The sequence below is a fragment of the Botryllus schlosseri genome, chromosome 3, assembly GCF_051294905.1.
Source record: "Botryllus schlosseri isolate E-star chromosome 3, Bs_hap1, whole genome shotgun sequence".
NCBI lineage: Eukaryota > Metazoa > Chordata > Ascidiacea > Stolidobranchia > Styelidae > Botryllus > Botryllus schlosseri.
This window is the reverse complement of record NC_137238.1, coordinates 29,148,287-29,173,104: the sequence shown is the minus strand read 5'-3', so window position 1 is coordinate 29,173,104 and position 24,818 is coordinate 29,148,287. Positions and strand designations below refer to the sequence as shown.

Genomic DNA, 24,818 nt, shown 5'->3' with positions numbered 1-24,818 from the left:
AGAATCTCAGTGACTACGTTGGCAAGTCATCACCCAATTCCCGTCACAATATCGGCGAACCTCTAATGTACTCGCAATGCAATCGCACGAGGATTGGTAATGGATATTGAAAGGTAGGTATTATTGCGTTGTATGTGATGATTGTCCATACCAAGCCGCAGTCAATGTAGTGGTTGGTGATACTCGCGTATAACGAATTTATAATGATTACCCTGGTCTAAAGACATAACCACTTAAGTAAGTAGGTCTAGTAGACATAATTACTCCAAAAAGTATAAGTTTTTTTTTATTGCTGACCACGTAACCACCTTTCCTTATACTTGAGTCGAGAATGCGGACTTGCCGTGTATGATTGGAGCTAACTCGTACAAACTACTGGATTTTCAAAAAGCGCTACTAGAACTAGAACTGGATGTATCAGATTTTCAGAATCCGCAACTAGAACTAGAACTATCCGATTTTCGAAATCCCCAACTAGAACTAGAACTAGAAATACCCAAAGGTGGTAAATATAGTAAAGAAAGCTACTCAAGTAAAAGTAGATGTAGCGATGGAAAAATCCACTCAAGTACGAGTATAAGTACTTCTTCCATAAGCAACCTAAAACTAATTGAAGTAGAAGTAGAATTGACTGACTTTAAATCTACTCAAGTAAGTAAGTAGTTGTAAAAAACGATCGTATTCGTTCACATGGATTGTCAAAAGCTGCAAATTGAGCTATGCCAAAGGTGCAGAGCTTGATTCATATTGATGCATACCAGGAGATATCCAATTTTCGACAGCATAACCGTTCGTCCGCATCATGGGATGAAAATGATATTATTCATATGGAAATGCGATACTAATCCTCTGTTTACTCGAACAGCGCGTTATAGAAAATATCATGGTATGGCACCCTCCCCCATATTATAAGGCCCGTAGTTCTGTCGAAGAGCAATACGGAGAAGTTGTATCGGATACGGTGTAAACACTTTGCACGAGCAGTAAACTTTAATAAAAAATATGGTTGATCGTAAAAATCCCATATTGTGTAGCTTTATTTCCAGAGCTTCTTGGAGGTACAGAACTTCAATATACAATTAAATAGTATATTCATATTGAAATGAACCCGAATATTTTCGGCTGACACTCGTCAGGGGTAATCGTCAGCAACTAGTAGAGAATTGTGACGTCATATTTTGTGATACGATTGTTGATATACAATGTTCTTTCCAATTCTCTACTAGTTGCTGACGATTACCCCTGACGAGTGTCAGCCGAAAATATTCGGGTTCATTTCAATATGAATATACTATTTAGCTTTATTTCCGGAAATTAAAGGCATTACTACACTTGCTTTTAGAGGTGGCGAGATAGCGTTTGGCGTAATCCACGGCTGCAACACCAATGGGTAGCGGGTTCGAGTCCGACCGAGGTCGACTCCAGAATTCCTACCCAAGTGTTAGATGTTAATCTAGGCCAAGGGTGGGCAAACTACGGCCCGCGGCCGCATGCGGCCCGCAACACCGTTCTGTGCGGCCCGCGAGAGTTTAAAGAAAGTAATTACCAATATTGATAAAATGCGTACCAAAAATCAAATTAATGCAGGGACTTGACTTAATTTTTTCTTAGTATATTTCACCATAATTCTAAGGCAGTGGTTCTCAAACTGGGGACGTGAAAGCATCTGGAGGGAGGCGTGAAGCTGATCTCAACTGAAAATTTTTTTGTGCTACCCGTGATTTATATCTAATTCATAATATTTGCTTTGTATTTAGTCTGAATTTCATATTTAAAACAGTCGTACCTTCCATGCCATCAAACTATCTGTTAAGCTTGCTAGTATCCTGGTTGCGTTTTGTGACATGACGATAAGCGGGGCGCGAAATCTTTTGCCATTATATGGTAAATACGTCCTATATTATTTTTTATGTTTAATTTCTGGCGCGACAGCCCGATCTCAAGGTCTACGCCGTTTGAACGGTTTCAACTGCTAAACATCACAGAAACGAGATTGACATAATTCGGATCACGAGTGTTATTTCAGATTGGCCACTACAGTTTAAATTATTTCAGGGATGTGCTTATAACAAAAAACAATTCGCGCGTGTCGTAGGTAGATTCGTTCTCTGTATGCGTAGAATTAGGGTATTTACATTTTATCTACGCATAGTAGAAGCGTGTTTGAAGCTAACATGGTTATGAGGCTGTCAGCATTGTCTGTCCTGTGAAATTAGTAAATCTATGAACAGATCGCTGCTCACAGATTTAAATTGAATCCTGTTTTAAGAATCAGGACAACCGACTTTCATCTCTATAGTTTTGGCCAATTGGTTATTGAGCCATTGAGGTCGACCAGCCTATGAAATCTCGCCACTGTTTCTGATGCGAGTACGATGTCATCAAAGCAATGTTCGTTTTGTTTTAAATAATAATATATAATATCTTCATGTCCTCACTTTATAATCAAATACCAATATTGCGTTTTGGTCTATAATCTCAATTTTATATAGTGCGGACCGCGAATAGATTCAGCTGCTGAATGCGGCCCGCGAGCTCAAAAGTTTGCCCACCCCTGATCTAGGCTAATCCTCGCTGTCTCATCCGTGCATGTGGTGCCTTATAAAAAGCCTAGAAGTGGGCCGTGCTTCAAGTCGGCAGTTACGGAATATAAATGAAGAATATCGACCTGGTGTAAATCACCATAGTAGTCGACAAACACCATGAATACCGCAAACAAACAAACCACACTTGCTTTTATACTTCAACAGGTATGTTCTCCACACAAAAGAACTGATACTCAATAAAACTCAAAGTATGATACTGAGGAATTGAAAGTGAAACATAAATACTACTTCTAAAAGCAGAAAATGCATTTCCTGTGTCCAGAAAGTTTCAAAGGTAGTATGCTAAGACAAGTCTAAAACTAAAAAAAAGTCATAGTCCACTTTATCAAATTAGGACACGATATGTTTAGTAAATGCTAGATTGCGAATCATCAGTTTCAAATCTTATGATGAGCCATATATACTGTGATAAAATATTTCATATGGACGACAATGCGGTGTTAACGGAACCACGCGACCCGCTACCTAAATTATATTCACCAATGCTTTCGTGATATCATATTGGTCACTCCATATCCACTGTGTGCGAAGCGCGACGAAAATTAAATGTTGATACCAGGGCTGTGGAGTCGGTAAATTTTAGCACCGACTCCAACTCCGACTCAACACATTTTCAATGGACCGACTCCGACTCCGACTCTTGAGTCTTCAAACGTACCGACTCCGACTCCGACTCTTGAGTCTTCAAACGTACCGACTCCGACTCCGACTCTTGAGTCTTCAAACGTACCGACTCCGACTCCGGCTCCGACTCCTGAGTTTTTAAAAGTTCCGACTCCGACTCCAACCCCGACTCCAACAGTATTACCAATTTACTTCGAAAATTATGTGCCACAATGACTGTTAAATGACAATCATACAACCATTAAACATATGCAAACATATGATTAACGATGGCATGCAAAATTGTTTCATCGTGGCACAGCTCGAATTAATCACTATGCATGAAAGATTGCCTTACTAAATTTTCTTCATTTTTTTCATATTTCATCAGTTTTCATAACATGGACTCTTAAATAACCTAATATGTAGGAATCATTCGAACACGACATACATCCCAAACTGTATAATTGAAATGTAGATAAAGCAATCGAAGTGTTGCTCTTGTGTATGAGTCAGCAAATGATACAGAGATGCATCTTACTAGTTTTCTCATTACACACTGTACTGATTACAATTACAACACTGTACTGATTACACACTCTCACTACTAAAGGGCACTGGTCATAACCGAAATTTAGGAAGTAGTCAAATAGCATCTGTCTAGTCTACATGCACTGAGACAAGTATTCAACGACTGGGACTTGCAGTCCTTCTTAATCATTTGTCCGACCCAAGCAGCTAAGCTACACCACAAATATTTTAATTTTGTCAAGTGGGAAGCATCGTTTGGTTATATTTACATCAATTTTACAACCAGACGATATATTTTCTTTGTCACAATATCATGGTATAATTCCAAAAATTGCATCAATTTGTGACTGCATCGCGGAGATGCATATCGCTTCGTTCTTCCTCTATCCAACTGAATTGTATTTTGCAAATCATGTTAAATTCTATCTATGTCAGGGGGGGCCAACCTTTTCGGCCAAAGGGTCGCATGAGATTTACGAACTATTGCGCGGGCAACTTGAATGTCGATAAACTTTTTTTTAGTCGCCAGATGGGAACGATCCGAATTCGGTAATATTGAAAACAAGACTTATATGACTATTACGGCTCTTCAAGATCTCAAACTCGAATTACGTAGCAAGGCTCCCGGTAGTCAACGAGTACTACAACCAAATCCACACGTGTATATCCTTCAATATATTCGTTGACTAAAGCCAAGGCGCATGAATCTTCTTATTGCAGTGAAAATACGGAAGTGATACGGTGAACTAAAAGTTACACAAAAACAGAATCAATACTAGCCTACGGCGTCCTATCTAACAATGCAAATCTCACCAATTTATTCCGGCAACAATCCTACACTAACATCATTGATCTTAATTACTAATTATGCCCGTAGAAAGGTAAACAATTACTAAATATGCCAATTAAATAAGAAACACAGCAGACCAAGAGCATGGCTTACATCAGGATCAGTGACATGGCTTGGTACTTCTAAACAACGATGGTACGCTATTGTTACAATGACCACGTTTTAAAATTGATAACAATTATGTCATGAAAACTCAGTGTGCAACTGTACAGTGTGCAGTCATGCCTTGGTCGCGCGAAGCACGAAATTTTTTTCAAAGGTAATCAATGAATTCGATCAATAAATATATTACTTTCACTGATGCACATATTGGGGGTCACCTCTGTATAGCAAGGGGCCATTTGGCTATGACAGGATTATTTGGCGTTTTAGATATAGCAGTATCGACGGTTTCTATAAACATGGCTCTGTCATTTTGCGCAAATGTTTCATCGCCGACGATCTCGCTTCGAGCGCACAAGCGAAGTCCCGTGTTGGACGACACGTTATCTCCTAATTGGACTCAATTCTATAAACTACGCGTATTTATAATTTCTAGGATGGTTTCCAATACTAAATGCAAGAAATGTGACAATAAATCATGCGAAGTTCTAAGAAAAATTTCAAGTCAAATAAATCTGCTACGGAATATTCTACTTTACGGTCATATATACGAAGATCTGCGCTTAATGTGGCTGGCCCCTGCTTACGCCAATGCGTCGAAACTGATGTTTTAGAGATCATCAAATTTCGCGGTCAGGCTAATCAAATTTTGGTTGGCCTTGAAATTTTATCCGATGATTATATCTAATTTCGATAATTGCCTCGCAGGCCACACAAAACCTTCTCACGGGCCACATTTAGCCTGCAGGGCACGGTCTGGCCGCCCCTGATATGTATCGTTACTAACGGTGATTGATATGCTATTATCAAAAATCCTATCATAGTTATTATTACTAATTTAAAAGATATCTTTGAAATGAAATTGTTTACATGATAAAAAAGTTGGTGTCGGAGTCGAAGTCGGGGTCATTTTCACTAACTCCGACTCCGACACCAGTCAGTATTTTTTCCACGACTCCGACTCCGACTCCGACTCCAGCCACCACAGGTTTCACGACTCCGACTCCAGCCGACTCCACAGCCCTGATAACAATACCTGAAAGTGATTGAGGTTTATCTAGTCGAGAGCTAAGGATCATCAAAAAAGAATATCTGGCTTACGTGTTAAATGGACACAGTTTCCGTAACACCATTAATACTGAAACAACAACAGGAACGTCATGCTATGGCGCAATGTTGCTTGGGTCTTGAATTGCGTATGCATGACGATTTATCAGTAGGGTTTGATCGTTAAAACAGACATTCTAAAAGGCGACTGCAATAATCCACTATCAATTTGAAAATCCAGTATATTTGAAAGCAATGTTTGAAACACAACATTGGAACATCAAGCCAAATAACAGTTGGTGAAATATCAAATAGGTAAAGTCTCATAGAGTAGGGTTACCATATTTTGAGATTAGAAAAGGATGACACTTTCCGCAGCCTTCAAAAGTTACTGAAGCGGGTTATAAAACCATATTTATAAAGCCGATTTCCTTGGGTTGACTGATAAAGGTCATTTTCCCGATTTGACGCCCGAAATACCTGCTTTCACCTTATATTATGAATCATTTTCAGATTTTATCCCCGCGTAACCCGTCGTCTGTATATTAGGCCAAAATTTAACGTCTTTCGTGGTCTTTTGGGACATTTTAGGCTAAAAATTGGGACAAATTGTCCCAAAAGAGGATATTTTGGCGAAGGGAGGACATTTCTTCAAATAGGAGGACAAATTCTACTAAAGAAGGACGTAGGGTGACCCTACCATAGAGTGAAGATTTACTTACTTTCCCAAGTACGGAAATGAAAATCTATAGCATCGTTTCCTTACTAAACAAAGTCTCACTAAAGTTCATTGGCGGGGCGTATTTTTAAGGTGTGAATTTTCGGTCTCGGAATATTTGGTTAATGCGTTCCTTTTCCACCCATTTACTTACAATGTGTGTTATGTAACGAAATCAAACAGGGTCAGAGTACAAATTTCGTGAAATAGGCACACGAACAATATTAAAATGGCGGATAACCGATCGTTTGTTAACGAGACATCGGAAGGCGAATCGCTACCAGCTGTTAAACCACTGCTACGCATCATGCGGTTTGAACTGCAGTGGCAGACGCGTTGTTTTGAGCAACCAGTGATGGATGGTCGTTGGCATATGGTCCCTGTGACATCAAAGTTGGTGCCATTCTCACGTGGGCGCCGTTATTGAACGCTTGAACATTTTGAGGCATGACCGGCAGGTCATTCATACTCTGGACGTATGTCGGCTGCGAATGGTATATCCCCGAGGACGGATGCGGCGTATGTGCGCTGACAAAATTCGCGGGCGGATGGTTCTGGTGGGTTGCGCCGCTACAGCAGCGTGCGGCGTGTATAATTACGATAATCATGGACGCGAAGTTGAGTAAAGATACAATGACGTGCACCGCAATCAACCCGGACGAGTAAAAGGACAATGCGGCCGCAAATCCCGATATAACGCAGGAAGTGAATACGACGCATGCGGTGATAATGGCCAAAGTCATATTCGCAATATACATACATCTTGAGTGATACGACTTCACAAATACAGCCAAAATGCCCGTAACAATAGAAAACATCCCGCCCCATATACCGGGCGATGCATAGGCAAAGCGATCGTGGGTCAAATAAAAAGTGTCCCAATCACTCTCGATATGATCATCGCTATATTGCAAAAAGTGTTCTATTGATTTACCAGTGATTGCTAGAGGGATTATGGTTAGGATAATCGACAGTCCGCCAATAGCTATCTCTGCGATGCCAATGCGAAATATCGTAGCCTTGTTTATCAGCAGCGGATGTTCACTCAGACCCGAGTACGGCGGTAGGTGTTGCCCGTTGTTGACGCCCACGTATGGCTGCGTCGATGTCTGCGACATATTCGCATGAGAACCGAGGTTCGGCGTCGCGTCAGTCGCATAATGATACCCAACGACAGGGACAGTGTGCAGATTAAATCCGTGCCCGCTCGCTGGTGGCGGAACAGCCGATGTAGCCTTGTTCCAAGTGAGCAAAGCGTGGACTACCGCAACCAGCGCTGCGGCCGCATTCAGCATGGATATCAAGATATGGACGGCATGTACTCCTGATAAACCACCGATAATCACACCGACTGTCAAGCCAGCAGTGATGCACGAAGCGCTCGCGGCCATTGCGAGAAAACTAGCAAAAATCATGTTGGCCAGGTACATGGATTGAGACTGGTCGCCCTTTGTGCCGTATCCGAGAATTCCCGCGATCATAGTGAGCATGCCTCCCCAAAATCCTGGTGCGATAACTGTGTACACACGTTCCAAGTCATCAGTGTTACTGTTTTCAAATAAAAGTAGAATCAGGGACGGTATTTCCAACACAATTACATGTAGGCCTACAATCAGCAGTTCCCATGACAGGTCAAAACTGCTTCGACTGGATGTAGAAATATTGAAAAAATTGAAAATTTAACGAGTGAGTAGTTTCACAAATTAATTTGCTTGAAGGGTCGCATACTTTATTAGGTAGTTAATCGGTGGGCATATATTCGCGAATGCAAGATGACTCTAATGACTAAAGCCGGAACGATTATCGGTTCGCCGATAATATCGAGTTGATGTCACCATAGTGTCCTATATGATGTGGACAAAAGCAAATCTCACAGCTCAATGAAAATGGTCTACGTCAGTGGTTCTCAGCCGTCAGTCCGCGACGATATTCCTGCCGGTCCGCCAGGTATATTACAATTTTAAACATTAATTTATATGTGCAATATGTTGAAGGCTTGACAATTGAAAAATGAAATAAAACATCAAGTTTAGGACCGGAAACATGTTGGATTTGACTTGAAGATCAGGACGTGTCATTTGACGACATGCCAGCGACAAGTACGAGGTGACTCGCTTAACCGCGCAGATTGCGCAATCATTCGTTTTCGATTCATTCATTTTGGGCAGGACCGGAACTGCGGCACCCAAACCCCCCAAATATTTCGTCAATGAACATAAATTATAGAGTTTTTTTAAAAAGCTTCATCCAACATTTAGTGTGACTACATGTCTTGATTATTGGGTGCCCTTCTCTGATAAATACACACGATTTATTTAAATATAGGCATTTCGTCGTCAGCAATTACAACACCAACAAATATTGAAGTTTAGGCTAACATGGGACTCGGGAAGTTGCGCTAAAATATTCGGCAGCGAGAAAACCTGGGCTGAAAAATACTTCTTTTTGTCGACCGAAAACATGGATATATATATATATGTCTAATAGTCCATAGGCGCGTATAAATGGCTGGCGTCGAATCTCGCCGTCCAGACAATCTGTAGGCTACTACACAGGACAAATGCCATCCCACAGGACAAATTGTTTGTTAGTGAGAAATTCCAATTTGTAATCATGCCCGTCTTTTAGTTTAGTGTACGCTTTCACTGCATAACAGACAGTAGGTCATCACGAAATGATGACATGCAACAAAGTAATTACTTCAACGAGCCCGCCCGAATATGTTTAATTAAATTTTCCAAGACGGCATCTCTCTCACTTCTACCAGAAAATCTGATATTGATGAGAGGATAAAAAATTAATAGCAATAATATATATGCAATTAGCTATATTAGTGACCGAATCAGCGAATTATAGAAAATTTTCGCGCCCGGCGCGATTCACATAAACTGCCTGCCTACATTAAGTACCATGAATGTGCCCATATCCATCCCACTGTGGGTTTGGCTTATCACCCTGTGAGGGCCAAAGACCAACGCTTTTGGTGGGTAGGCGAACGAAGTGCTTTTTCGGCTCTGGTTTTGCGGATGGCTGCGGAATAGCTGTTGTCACTTGTTTTCGTGCGGCGTCTTGTATTCGTCGTAGCGTATATGTCTGGTGGAGGCGGGTAATGGGAAAGGTAGCACGACAAGGTGCTTGGTTCGACTCCGAACCGCTTCTTCTCTCAATATTGTCGAAGAGAAGAATATTATTCAAGTTGACGTGCTCGCTAAAACCCACGGCCTTCGGTGCGAAAAACTGTAAGCGACTGTCGGCGGTAGCACGTTTATCTGGGCAAGGCAATTTTACCTAGACTCAGCCGACTCACTACCGTAACATCACATGGATGCCATCATGAACATAACTAATTATGATGGAACCGCTCTAAATATTACACTCTAGCACCATATACTTGCAAAAAAACGTTTCCATAGTTTACATTCAGGGTTGATTTTAAGTTTTGAAAGTCCATCGGTCCGCCAAATAATTTTTGAAATTTTACCGGTCCGCAGGGTGAAAAAGGTTGAGAACCACTGGTCTACGTCACACATTTTTCATTAATTTGACGATGATTTTTGACCGGCTTGCCGGGCTCGAAATTTGATGAAACGGGCGTCAATCGAAAGCTACCGCGGTACTGATTGCGAAAATATTAATTTTATTTTGCTCGTGGTCCTGGAACCCCGCAAAATCAGCCTCGAATGTTGCATTGTAATGGAGTTTGGTATTTGACGCAACCATACCGTCTGGGAGCAGGTGAGAAGCAGCGTAAATTGCAAGCGTATTGCCATTTCTGCGCAACCGATTGAGCATTCACCCTCTCACTCTCGTGCGCACTTGCTCCTGAGCTGCTCGGACTGCATGGTTGCGTCACAATACCAAACTCCGTTACAATGCAACATTCGAGGCTGATTTTAGGCGGTTCCAGGGCTGGGAGCAGAATGAAATTTGTATTTTTGCAATCAGTACTGCGGTAGCTTTCGATTGACACCCGTTTTATCAAATTTCGTGATCGGCAAGCCGGTCAAAAATTACCGTCAAATTGCCTGTAGCCAAATGGAAAGTATGACGTTGACCAATTTCACTGAGCCGTGAAATTTGCTTTTGTCCACACCGCATAGGACACTATGATATCACACTTTGAAAGAGATATCGCTATCGGGTATAAGAGGTATGTACAATATTCATAATGTCACAGCATGGTAATAAGGAGTCAGAGTAGTATAATCTGACATTGCCTGAATGAGAGTATTGATACATTTCCTGCGGTTTACAGGCAGGGCCATTGGAAATGCCCATCAATCTAGGGGCAATGACTGTTGAATAACGGCTGAATATTACGGTCCATTTCATTTGAGCTCTTATACGAATGGCAGTAAAAATAGCAGAGCTGTTCGAAAATAACTATTGACCGAAATATAGAGGTTATTCCATGTCGTTCTTATGACATTTCACTCATAAACGCAAACAAATTACAAAACTACTTTCAACTTAGTAGGATCCAATATATCACAAGCCGGTATAGTTCAGCCTGAAATCTGGGTATGTAAATGCAGAAGTTGTCTAGATTAGAGATCATCACCAATTGAGTAAGTAGTCAAGCATAGGGAAACATACCTAGGTACACTGCGAAACTAGAGGTACTTCATTATTGACCGCCTCTGGTATTGATGCAAATGTAAAACGATGCAATATACCTTGTGTATGGGTAAGCTCGATCCGAAGCTCTTTTATCCAAAAGGATTAACGGAATGATTGAAAGAGAGAGCGACAATCCTCCTATCACCATTTCCGCGATGCCGATTCGAAATATCGCAATGTTGCGCTTCATCCGTAGATCACACATTTGTTTCACGGGCTCCACAGACTTCTTGTACTGATGGCGGGGGCGCTGGTGAATGATTTATATTCGGTGGTAGCTGAGCAGCATTCCGACTAGTCTGGTCGTGTCCGCCATGCATATGCATAATGCTTCGGCTTGGTACAGTGAAATTTACTATTTCATAGACCTGGAACATTATGAGAAAATATTCAAATTGCAAACGGCAAGCATTGTAACTATAGGGTTGCATTTAAAACAAAAGGTTGTTTAAAACAATTTGTTTAAAACAGTGTTTTAAACAAAGGCCTTTAAAAAAACAATTTTTTCAAGTTGTATAATTATACCATACTTGCGTAAATACTTTCCAAGAACAAGTTGTATAAGCCTACGGACAATTACTACCCAATATAGACGACGCATTCGATGTGGGATGATTGGTAACCTCAAAATAGTTGGTTCAACAGCTATAGTACGTATAGATTTCATCAATGGAGCTATACCTACCCTCTATTTTCAATTGCGGATTTCAATTCACTATGGCGTCACAATTTAATATTCGTGACGTCACGATTAAATAAAATAATATTTAAAAATATGTTTTAAACAAGGGCCTTGTTTCTAAACATGTTTGTTTTAAATTGACTTTTGCTTTAAATGCTACCCTAATTGTAACATTGACTTTAACGTGCGTTCATATAGCAATATAATCTTGCAGTTTGGTATATCGAAACAATATATCATAAAACAGTTTAAACTGTAAACTTAAGTTCAAAAACATGTCGGAGTTGAGTGGAAAATTAATTAACCCCCACAACAAACTCTGAAACATATAAGGTTTCCTTGTATTTTAGGGTAACGGAGTTAATAGTATATCTTTATATTCAGCACATATACTTTACATTTACAGCTAATTAAAAAGAAAGAAATAGTTAGAGTCCCATTTTAAATTGATACGCCATGGGAAACCAAGCTGGCATAAGTCGGAGGTTGTGTGCTTTCCGTGGGCTGGTAGTTATACTCTACGGGAGTGCTGCTTATCACCTGGGGCGGCGGATAATTAGACATTAGTTGGGTTCTGCCTATCGGTTGAGGTATGTAATGACATGGCATAGGGTATCCATGTTGTCTCAGCTGCTGTTGCTGAGCATACACCGGAAATGTACGTCCAATCGGAGTTTGCATGCATTGAAGCGGATGCCACTGAAATATATTAGACACTACGGGGTATTGATCAGCGGGAGCATGATCCGCATTGGAGGCATTCGCCAGTACCTGGTAAGACTCCAAATTCTGACTCATACTAGCCCGGCTACAGTACAACATGCTATGCACAATCGCGATACACGCCAACGCAAAATTCAACACAGCTAAAATCATGTGCACCACACGCAATGACATATTCAAAGTCAAGCTGGCCGCCGTTCCTGATACGCAAACGGTGGGGAACGCTATTGCTGCGGTTGCAATGGTGAAGAACATCGACGCATAATGCATGCGTCGTGAATAGCCGGCCTTCATGCAGACACCCAGGATTCCCGTAACAATCGCGAGCACCCCGCTTAAGATACCGGGCGAGACATAAGTCAAGGCGGCGTAGCGGTCGTCATACTCCGAGTATTGCCAAGCTCGATCTCTCCTGCTTTCTGCAACTACGGCCACCGGGAATATTTGCAAGATTACTGACGAAACCCCAATAATAATCTCAGCTCCTCCAAGGCGAGAAATCCATGCCTTCGACTTCCGCAATGAGACGAGATTATCTGCCGATACACCTTCGCAACGAGTCAATACTTGCTGCCTGCGTGCGAGTGGAACTTCAACCTGGATCGTTGCTGGGTGACTTTCACTTTGCCCATTTTGTGAGTCTTGCACGGTCGCATCTTTCACCTCCGTATGATCGAAACCCACCATATCTTCACTACTTAAATGATGAAGAATGACCCCAATAGTCCTAACATAGTGAAAATAAACATACGTTGGAATTGGAAAATTTAGACTATTAGGATGATGCAACAGCTAATATTCGGCTAATACTTCAAGGAACAGAAACAGTCAGGGGCCACTTCATAATTTCAATAACATACCATTACTCTCCGCACTGTAAATCATGGACGGTAAAATAGGTGTATTCATCAGATTTTCACCTTAATATGAGGTGTAAATCGGGTGAACGGCACTTTCAGGTACCGAAATATGCTTTCACACCGCTTCCGAAGGTTCAAAATGAGTCAGACCTAATTTACACCCAGCGCTATCATGCAAATCTAACGGATACACATATTTTTACACCCATGGACTTATAGAGCACCATTCTACGAAACAAGTAGTGAGGTCACAGTCAATAATCATCAGATAGAGGGATTTCTATAGTATGCTGCATTCAGCTAAACTTTGGCGAGGTAATAAGTCAAAGTGTAGCAGTTATGTCTGTCCTTACATGTGTTACATTTTACCGAAAACAATTTCCGTATATTTTACCCGGATTGTAGTAGAAATAATTATAGTCATCCTTTAACTTATTTTCTATATTTCGATCGGATTAATCGCATTTTCTGACATTCGCTACTGTAATTAGAGTCAGTCACAAAACTTGATTGGAATAAATTTGGCAATATAAACACATTGTTTTACAATGATTAAGTTCTGGACTTCTGAAAGTCATTTACGGTAAAGCTCTAAGACTGCTTCCTTTTTTTCGATTACAAGGCGACGGTCTATTTGAATTACCATGTAAGTCAATTTTTTGTTAAATCTTTCCAAACAATGGTTACGATCCTGCCATTTAGCCACGAAATATCAGATAATTATAGCAAAATGATATAGTTCCTTTATCACACAGTGCGAAATCATATTACAAATCAAATCATTCCACCGCATATAGTCAATAGCCCACTCGCAGATATAAACATTTCATAACTTATCGATGCATCCTGTGAAACTTCGCTCCGTTCAAGCCATAACACAACAATGGTTAAATACGCTACCTCTGTTCTATGTTTTCGGCAGAAGTTTTTTAGATTAGCTCCGGATGCTCTCTGGAATGCGATGACGATAGATACCTCGAGGCTACATCGCGTATGAATTCAAAGTACGAGTGATTCCCCTGACAAGGTTCGGAACAATAACAACAAAAATGAGGCCTCAATCCCGTCAAAATCCCGCACCCTGAAGCTAAAACTGTCATATCGAGACTAAAGTTTCTGATGCATATCTCCAAAGTGCGATAATGATTGTTAAGTCAATATTGAAGGACGATGTTTCAAGTAATAGTTTGATGTATTGCGATTTGACTTATACCACCGGGAATCTCAATAAGTTTGAAAACCTTAAAAAGTCGATTCGCTCGGTGTAGCGGACATCACGCTATAAATCTTACGTGCCTATAGCGCATACATTTCAACGTCTCCACGTGCAGCATTGTTTTGATTAAAATGTCGTGTTTGATTTATACCATGCTGAGTTACAGGTTATGGAATCGTGTACATTGTACAAGCTTGCATATTCATACCTGTATATTACGGGTGGTATAGGGGTGTTAACACACATTTTTTCGCAAAGAGTATATGGCGGGATGAGCTGACCGTCACTTACCTGCTTGTTTTGTAGGATCGACTGAGCACGTCGATGTCCAATTCGGCGGCGCAACATTTAACCACAGAATTATCCTATGAAATGTGAGAAATCCTCACTGTATTGACCATAATTGAAGATACGACACACGTGAATATTGTGGTAATCGCACCGCTGTAGCGATTAGCATGCATTGTGAGTACTTTCTTCTTATGCAAGAATCTCAATGACTATGTTGGTAAGTCATTGCCCAATCCCTCTAATATACTCGCAATGCTATCTCACGAGAATTGGCAATGGTTATTGAAAGGTAGGTAGTATAGCATTGCACGTGATAATAATCCTTACCAAGCCGCAGCCAAAGTAGTGATTGGCGATACTCACGTATCACGAACTCATAATGAATTACCCTGGTCTAAGGACATTACCACTTCAGTAAGTGGGTCTAGTAGGCTTACATATTCCTAAAAGTAGATGTGTTTTATTACTGACCACGTAAACACCTTTCGTTATACCTATTGAATTGGAACTTGCCGTGTGTGATCGAAGCGTACATACCTATGCAAGCATACATACAGTTTATACCTTCAAAGAAGAAGTGAATTACTTCAATAGTCTTACTCTCCTCTGATAGTGTTACCATATTTTGGAATCGGGACAGGATGACACTTTTTCACTGGAGTAAAATCCGGAAAAATGGTAAATTCATCACGAAATTGTGGTTGGTTGACTAAAGAAACAAAGGTCAACTTCCCGGCTCAACTCCCGAAATACAGTTTTTCTTTTACATTTTCCGTTGGTTGGCTAAAAAAATTAAAATAAAAGACGTCGTCGTTTACGTTCCAACCACGAATTTCCTGTTTAGCGTCATTTATGCCCATTTTCACTCGAATCTATCCATCATCTCAGCTCTGAAAGCTGTAAATGAGAACGAATTGCCAAAAAGGTCGACATTTAGGTGTCCGCGGCACACTTGTACAAACTAAACATTTAGTTAGTTGACGGTCAACTAACTAACAATTTTTTGAGTAGTTCTAGTTCTAGTTGTAGTTGCGGATTTTGAAAATTGCGTAGTTCTAGTTCTAGTTGTAGTTGCGGATTTTGAAAATTCCGTAGTTCTAGTTCTAGTTTTAGTTGCGCATTTCAAAAAAATATTAGTTGCCGAACAACTAGAAAACACTCGTTTGTCCTGCGTGATGAGAACTCTCCTCGCGTCACAAGTGAGGTTACTGCGGGTGATCATGACAAAGGATCAAATGCTCATTGTTGGATCATAGTTAATGCATTGATTATGCCGAGTTCACTGATAACTCGGCAAATTTACAACAATCGACAGTCCGCAGCGACACGCGATCTCCCGCTGAGGTTGTTTACTAATTGGAATGTGAACTAGTGATCTACTGCTGTGCGCTGGCGAATATTATCATAGTGTTCTAAGGTATTACCTCGGAACTGAGCTGTCGCATCTGTTAAACTTACGAGATTTGATTCGTGATGATGATGATGCCGACCACGCCTGCCCAGGCGAGAAGACAATTTGGATTCGCCCAAGATCTTTACAAAGGAAATTGCATGAATTGCGTGGGTCGTCTCCTACTGGCTCTCCAACGCACAAGAAACCGAGAATCTCACACTCTTCAACTTTCTACCTCAAAGTCAGTGTCGTCCGCTTGAAGTTACATCAGGACCGTCTGAGGTGAAAAAGTATGCCAGGGAACAGCGACTACCCCTGGGTCAGAATGTGCTAAACTGTTGGCGGAATATGACCGACTTGCCAGAATTACGAAACTTGGCGAAAGATTTTCTTGGGATGACGGCGACATCTGCGCCCAGTGAAAGGGCTTTCTCGTATGCTGGGATTTTGTATTCCCCAAAGAGGGCAAAACTCAACGAAAAAACATTCTCGCGACTCATGTTGATTCGCTGCAATCAGCCACAGCTGCAGAAAATGGTTTGGTTTATCCTGTACTGATTACAGAATAGTTCTGTCTGTCTGATTTTTCAGTAATTTCGCTGTATCGACGCTCATGTGGAAGGCTGGAACGACGAATTCGAATAAAATAAAAATGAATGAGTTGATTGAGAATTAAATTTAGTTAGTTGTGTTTTAGTTAGTTAGTTGCCGATATTTAAATTTCGTTAGTTCTAGTTCTAGTTATAGTTGCGAGTTTTGAAAATTGAGTAGTTCTAGTTCTAGTTCTAGTTGCAGGATTTGAAAATTGGGTAGTTCTAGTTATAGTTATAGTTGCGAGTCTTAAAAATTGAGTAGTTTTAGTTCTAGTTCTAGTTGCGCTTTTTGAAAATTCAGTAGTTTGTACAAGTCTGCACAGTTGCCGTAACACCATTAATACTGAAACAACAACAGGAACGTCATGCTATGACGCAATGTTTCTTGGGTCTTGAATTGCGTATGCATGACGATTTATCAGTAGGGTTTGATCGTTGAATCAGACATTCTCAAAGGCGACTGCAATAATCCACTCTCAATTTGAAAATCCAGTATATTTGAAAGCAATGTTTGAAACACAACATTGGAACATCAAGCCAAAGAACAGTTGGCGAAATATCAAACAGGTCCAGTCTCATAGAGCAGGGTTACCATATTTTGAGATTAGTAAAGGATGACACTTTCCACAGCCTTCAAAAGTTACTGAAGCGTGTTATAAAACCATATTTATAAAGCCGATTTCATTGGGTTGACTGATAAAGGTCATTTTCCCGATTTGACTCCCGAAATACCTGCTTTCACCTTATATTATGAATCATTTTCAGATTCTATCCCCGCGTAACCCGTCGTCTGTATATTAGGCCAAAATTTTACGTCTTTCGTGGTCTTTTGGGACATTTTAGGCTAAAAATGGGGACAAATTGTCCAAAAAGAGGATATTTTGGCGAAGGGAGGACATTTCTTCAAATAGGAGGACAAATTCTCCTAAAGGAGGACGTAGGGTGACCCTACCATAGAGTGAAGATTTACTTACTTTCCCAAGTACGGAAATGAAAATCTATAGCATCGTTTCCTTACAAAACAAAGTCTCACTAAAGTTCATTGGCGGGGCGTATTTTTAAGGTGTGAATTTTCGGTCTCGGAATATTTGGTTAATGCATTCCTTTTCCACCCATTTACTTACAATGTGTGTTATGTAACAAAATCAAACAGGGTCAGAGTACAAATTTCGTGAAATAGGCACACGAACAATATTAAAATGGCGGATAACCGATCGTTTGTTAACGAGACATCGGAAGGCGAATCGCTACCAGCTGTTAAACCACTGCTACGCATCATGCGGTTTGAACTGCAGTGGCAGACGCGTAGTTTTGAGCAACCAGTGATGGATGGTCGTTGGCATATGGTCCCTGTGACATCAAAGTTGGTGCCATTCTCACGTGGGCGCCGTTATTGAACGCTTGAACATTTTGAGGCATGACCGGCAGGTCATTCATACTCTGGACGTATGTCGGCTGCGAATGGTATATCCCCGAAGACGGATGCGGCGTATGTGCGCTGACAAAATTCGCGGGCGGATGGTTCTGGTGGGTTGCGCCGCTACAGCAGCGTGCGGCGTGTATAATTACGATAATCATGGACGCGAAATTGAGTAAAGATATAATGACGTGCACCGCAATCAACCCGGACGAGTAAAAGGACAATGCGGCCGCAAATCCCGATATAACGCAGGAAGTGAATACGACGCATGCGGTGATAATGGCTAAAGTCATATTCGCAATATACATACATCTTGAGTGATACGACTTCACAAATACAGCCAAAATGCCCGTAACAATAGAAAATATCCCGCCCCAAATACCGGGCGATGCATAGGCAAAGCGATCGTGGGTCAAATAAAAAGTGTCCCAATCACTCTCGATATAATCATCGCTGTATTGCAAAAAGTGTTCTATTGATTTACCAGTGATTGCTAGAGGGATTATGGTTAGGATAATCGACAGTCCGCCAATAGCTATCTCTGCGATGCCAATGCGAAATATCGTAGCCTTGTTTATCAGCAGCGGATGTTCACTCAGACCCGAGTACGGCGGTAGGTGTTGCCCGTTGTTGACGCCCACGTATGGCTGCGTCGATGTCTGCGACATATTCGCATGAGAACCGAGGTTCGGCGTCGCGTCAGTCGCATAATGATACCCAACGGCAGGGACAGTGTGCAGATTAAATCCGTGCCCGCTCGCTGGTGGCGGAACAGCCGATCTAGCCTTGTTCCAAGTGAGCAAAGCGTGGACTACCGCAACCAGCGCTGCGGCCGCATTCAGCATGGATATCAAGATATGGACGGCATGTACTCCTGATAAACCACCGATAGTCACACCGACTGTCAAGCCAGCAGTGATGCACGAAGCGCTCGCGGCCATTGCGAGAAAACTAGCAAAAATCATGTTGGCCAGGTACATGGATTGAGACTGGTCGCCCTTTGTGCCGTATCCGAGAATTCCCGCGATCATAGTGAGCATGCCTCCCAAAATCCTGGTGCGATAACTGTGTACACACGTTCCAAGTCATCAGTGTTACTGTTTTCAAATAAAAGTAGAATCAGGGACGGTATTTCCAACACAATTACATGTAGGCCTACAATCAGCAGTTCCCATGACAGGTCAAAACTGCTTCGACTGGATGTAGAAATATTGAAAAAATTGAAAATTTAACGAGTGAGTAGTTTCACAAATTAATTTGCTTGAAGGGTCGCATACTTTATTAGGTAGTTAATCGGTGGGCATATATTCGCGAATGCAAGATGACTCTAATGACTAAAGCCGGAACGATTATCGGTTCGCCGATAATATCGAGTTGATGTCACCATAGTGTCCTATATGATGTGGACAAAAGCAAATCTCACAGCTCAGTGAAAATGGTCTACGTCAGTGGTTCTCAGCCGTCAGTCCGCGACGACATTCCTGCCGGTCCGCCAGGTATATTACAATTTTAAACATTAATTTATATGTGCAATATGTTGAAGGCTTGACAATTGAAAAATGAAATAAAACATCAAGTTTAGGACCGGAAACATGTTGGATTTGACTTGAAGATCAGGACGTGTCATTTGACGACATGCCAGCGACAAGTACGAGGTGACTCGCTTAACCGCGCAGATTGCGCAATCATTCGTTTTCGATTCATTCAATTTGTGCAGGACCGGAACTGCGGCACCCAAACCCCCCCAAATATTTAGTCAATGAACATAAATTATAGAGTTTTTTTAAAAAGCTTCATCCAACATTTAGTGTGACTACATGTCTTGATTATTGGGTGCCCTTCTCTGATAAATACACACGATTTATTTAAATATAGGCATTTCGTCGTCAGCAATTACAACACCAACAAATATTGAAGTTTAGGCTAACATGGGACTCGGGAAGTTGCGCTAAAATATTCGGCAGCGAGAAAACCTGGGCTGAAAAATACTTCTCTTTGTCGACCGAAAACATGGATATATATATAATTATATATATGTCTAATAGTCCATAGGCGCGTATAAATGACTGGCGTCGAATCTCGCCGTCCAGACAATCTGTAGGCTACTAAACAGGACAAATGCCATCCCACAGGACAAATTGTTTGTTAGTGATAAATTCCAATTTGGAATCATGCCCGTCTTTTAGTTTAGTGTACGCTTTCACTGCATAACAGACAGTAGGTCATCACGAAATGATGACATGCGACGAAGTAATTACTTCAACGAGCCCGCCCGAATATGTTTAATTAAATTTTCCAAGACGGCATCTCTCTCACTTCTACCAGAAAATCTGATATTGATGAGAGGATAAAAAATTAATAGCAATATTATATATGCAATTAGCTATTTTAGTGACCGAATCAACGAATTATAGAAAATTTTCGCGCCTGGCGCGATTCACATAAACTGCCTGCCTACATTAAGTACCATGAATGTGCCCATATCCATCCCACTGTGGGTTTGGCTTATCACCCTGTGAGGGCCAAAGACCAACGCTTTTGGCGGGTAGGCGAACGAAGTGCTTTTTCGGCCCTGGTTTTGTGGATGGCTGCGGTATAGCTGTTGTCACTTGTTTTCGTGCGGCGTCTTGTATTCGTCGTAGCGTATATGTCTGGTGGAGGCGGGTGATGGGAAAGGTAGCACGACAAGGTGCTTGGTTCGACTCCGAACCGCTTCTTCTCTCAAAATTGTCGAAGAGAAGAATATTATTCAAGTTGACGTGCTCGCTAAAACCCACGGCCTTCGGTGCGAAAAACTGTAAGCGACTGTCGGCGGTAGCACGTTTATCTGGGCAAGACAATTTTACCTAGACTCAGCCGACTCACTACCGTAACATCACATGGATGCCATCATGAACATAACTAATTACGATGGAACCGCTCTAAATGTTACACTCTAGCACCATATACTTGCAAAAAAAACGTTTCCAGACTTTACATTCAGGGTTGATTTTAATTTTTGAAAGTCCATCGGTCCGCCAAATAATTTTTGAAATTTTACCGGTCTGCAGGGTGAAAAAGGTTGAGAACCACTGGTCTACGTCACACATTTTTCATTTTTCATTAATTTGACGATGATTTTTGACCGGCTTGCCGGGCTCGAAATTTGATCAAACGGGCGTCAATCGAAAGCTACCGCGGTACTGATTGCGAAAATATTAATTTTATTCTGCTCGTGGTCCTGGAACCCCGCAAAATCAGCCTCGAATGTTGCATTGTAATGGAGTTTGGTATTTGACGCAACCATACCGTTTGGGAGCAGGTGAGAAGCAGCGTAAACCGCAAGCGTATTGGCCATTGTTGCGCAACCGGTTGAGCATTCACCCTCTCACTCTCGTGCGCACTTGCTCCTGAGCTGCTCGGACTGCATCGTTGCGTCACAATACCAAACTCCCTTACAATGCAACATTCGAGGCTGATTTTGGGCGGTTCTAGGGCCGGGAGCAGAATAAAATTTATATTATTGCAATCAGTACTGCGGTAGCTTTCGATTGACACCCGTTTTATCAAATTTCGTGCTCGGCAAGCCGGTCAAAAATTACCGTCAAATTGCCTGTAGCCAAATGGAAAGTATGACGTAGACCAATTTCACTGAGCCGTGAAATTTGCTTTTGTCCACACCGCATAGGACACTATGATATCACACTTTGAAAGAAATATCGGTATCGGGTATAAGAGGTATGTACAATATTCATAACGTCACAGCATGGTAGTAAGGAGTCAGAGTAGTATAATCTGACATTGCCTGAATGAGAGTATTGATACATTTCCTGTGGCTTACAGGCAGGGCCATTGGAAATGCCCATCAATCTAGGGGCAATGACTGTTGAGTGTTGAATAACGGCTGAATATTACGGTCCATTTCATTTGAGCTCATATACGAATGGCAGTAAAAATAGCAAAACTGTGCGAAAATAACTATTGACCGAAATATAGAGGTTATTCCATGTCGTTCTTATGACATTTCACTCATAAACGCAAACAAATTACAAAACTACTTTCAACTTAGTCGGAACCAATATATCACAGGCCGGTATAGTTCAGCCTGAAATCTGGGTATGTAAATGCAGAAGTTGTCTAGATTAGAGATCATCACCAATTGAGTAAGTAGTCAAGCACAGGGAAACATACCTAGGTACACTGCGAAACTAGAGGTACTTCATTATTGACCGCCTCTGGTATTGATGCAAATGTAAAGTGATGCAATATACCTTGTGTATGGGTAAGCTCGATCCGAAGCTCTTTTATCCAAAAGGATTAACGGAATGATTGAAAGAGAGAGCGACAATCCTCCTATCACCATTTCCGCGATGCCGATTCGAAATATCGCAATGTTGCGCTTCATCCGTAGATCACCATTTGTTTCACAGGCTCTACAGACCTCCTGTCCTGATGGCGGGGGCGCTGGTGAATGATTTATATTCGGTGGTAGCTGCGCAGCATTCCGACTAGTCTGGTCGTTTTCGCCATGCATATGCATAATGCTTCGGCTTAGTACAGTGAAATTTACTATTTCATAGACCTGGAACAGTATGAGAAAATATTCAAATTGCGAACGGCAAGCATTCTAACTAAGGTTGCATTTAAAACAAAAGGTTTTTTAAAACAGTTCGTTTCAAATATGTTTTAAACAGTGTTTTATACAACGGCCTTTAAAAAAAAACAATTTTTTTAAGTTGTATTATTATGCCATAATTGCATAAATACTTTCCAAGAACAAGTTGTATAAGTCTACGGACAACTATACTACCCTATATAGACGACGCATTCGATGTGGGATGATTGGGAACCTCAAAATAGTTGGTTCAACAGCTATAGTACGTATATATTTCATCAATGGAGCTATACCTACCCTCTATTTTCAATTGCGGATTTCAATCCACTATGGCGTCACAATTTAATATTCGTGACGTCACGATTAAATAAAATAATATTTAAAAATATATTTTAAACGAGGGCCTTGTTTCTAAACATGTTTGTTTAAAATTGATTTTTGCTTTAAATGCTACCCTAATTGTAACATTGACTTTAACGTGCGTTCATATAGCAATATAATCTTGCAGTTTGGTATATCGAAACAATATATCATAAAACAGAATAAACTGTAAACTTAAGTTCTGAAAGATGTCGGAGTTGAGTGGAAAATTAATTAACCCCCACAACATATAAGGTTTCCTTGTAGTTTAGGGTAACGGAGTTAATAGCATATCTTTAAATTCAGCCCATATACTTTACATTTTCAGCTAATTAAAAAGAAAGAAATAGTTAGAGTGGCATTTTAAATTGATACGCCATGGGAAACCAAGCTGGCATAAGTCGGAGGTTGTGTCCTTTCCGTGGGCTGGTAGTTATACTCTACTGGAGTGCTGCTTATCACCTGGGGCGGCGGATAATTAGACATTAGTTGGGTTCTGCCTATCGGTTGAGGTATGTGATGACATGGCATAGGGTATCCATGTTGTCTTAGCTGCTGTTGTTGAGCATACACCGGAAATGTATGTCCAATCGGAGTTTGCATGCATTGAAGCGAATGCCACTGAAATATATTAGACACTACGGGGTATTGATCGGCGGGAGCATGATCCGCATTGGAGGCATTAGCGAGTACCTGGTAAGACTCCAAATTCTGACTCATACTAGCCCGGCTACAGTACAACATGCTATGCACAATCGCGATACACGCCAACGCAAAATTCAACACAGCTAAAAATGCGTGAATCACAATCAATGACCTATTCAAGGTCAAGCCGGCTGACGTTCCTGATACGCAAACAGTGGGGAACGCTATTGCTGCGGTTGCAATTGTGAAGAACATCGACGCATAATGCATGCATCGTGAATAGCCGGCCTTCATGCAGACGCCCAGGATTCCCGTAACAATCGCGAGCACCCCGCTTAAGATCCCGGGCGAGACATAAGTCAAGGCGGCGTAGCGGTCGTCATACTCCGAGTATTGCCAAGCTCGATTTCTCCTGCTGTCAGCAACTACGGCCACCGGGAATATTTGCAAGATTACTGACGAAACCCCAATGATAATCTCAGCTCCTCCAAGGCGAGAAATCCAGGCCTTCGACTTCCGCAATGAGACGAGATCATCTGCCGATACACCTTCGCAGCGAGTCACTACTTGCTGCATGCATGCGAGTGGCACTTCTACCTGGATCGTTGCTGGGTGACCTTCACTTTGCCCATTCTGTGATTCTTGCACGGTCGCATCTTTTACCTCCGTATGATCGAAACCCATCATATCTTCACTACGTAAATGATGTAGAAAGACTTCAATAGTCCTAAAACAGCGAAAATAAACATGCGTTGAAATTGGAAAATTTAGACGATTAGCATGATGCAACAGCTAATATTCAGCTAATACTTTAAGTAAGAGAAACAATCAGGGGCCGCTCCATATTTTCAATAAAATACCATTACTCTCCGCACTGTAAATCATGGATGGTAGAATAGGTGCATTCACAGATTTTCACCTTAGTATGAGGTGTAAATCGGGCGAACGACACTTTCAAGTCCCG

The 24,818-nt window shown here is 41.4% G+C and overlaps 1 protein-coding gene across 2 annotated transcripts; it reads right to left on the bottom strand.

The window, feature by feature from the left end:
• Positions 1-5,967: 5,967 nt before the first annotated feature.
• Positions 5,968-22,835, bottom strand: LOC145436328 (uncharacterized). Of its 2 annotated transcripts, none has more exons than XM_080313682.1 (3): positions 22,506-22,835; positions 11,134-19,352; positions 5,968-7,973 (listed from the first exon to the last, which is right to left on the bottom strand). In XM_080313682.1, exon 3 carries the CDS (start codon positions 7,945-7,947, stop codon positions 6,763-6,765), a length of 1,185 nt encoding a protein of 394 aa, XP_080169808.1. In that variant the 5' UTR covers positions 7,948-7,973; positions 11,134-19,352; positions 22,506-22,835; the 3' UTR covers positions 5,968-6,762. The 2 variants fall into 2 exon arrangements, with proteins under 2 accessions (XP_080169808.1, XP_080169807.1); XM_080313681.1 differs by having other exon boundaries at positions 5,968-8,005; positions 22,506-22,834.
• Between the last annotated feature and the right edge of the window lie 1,983 nt (positions 22,836-24,818).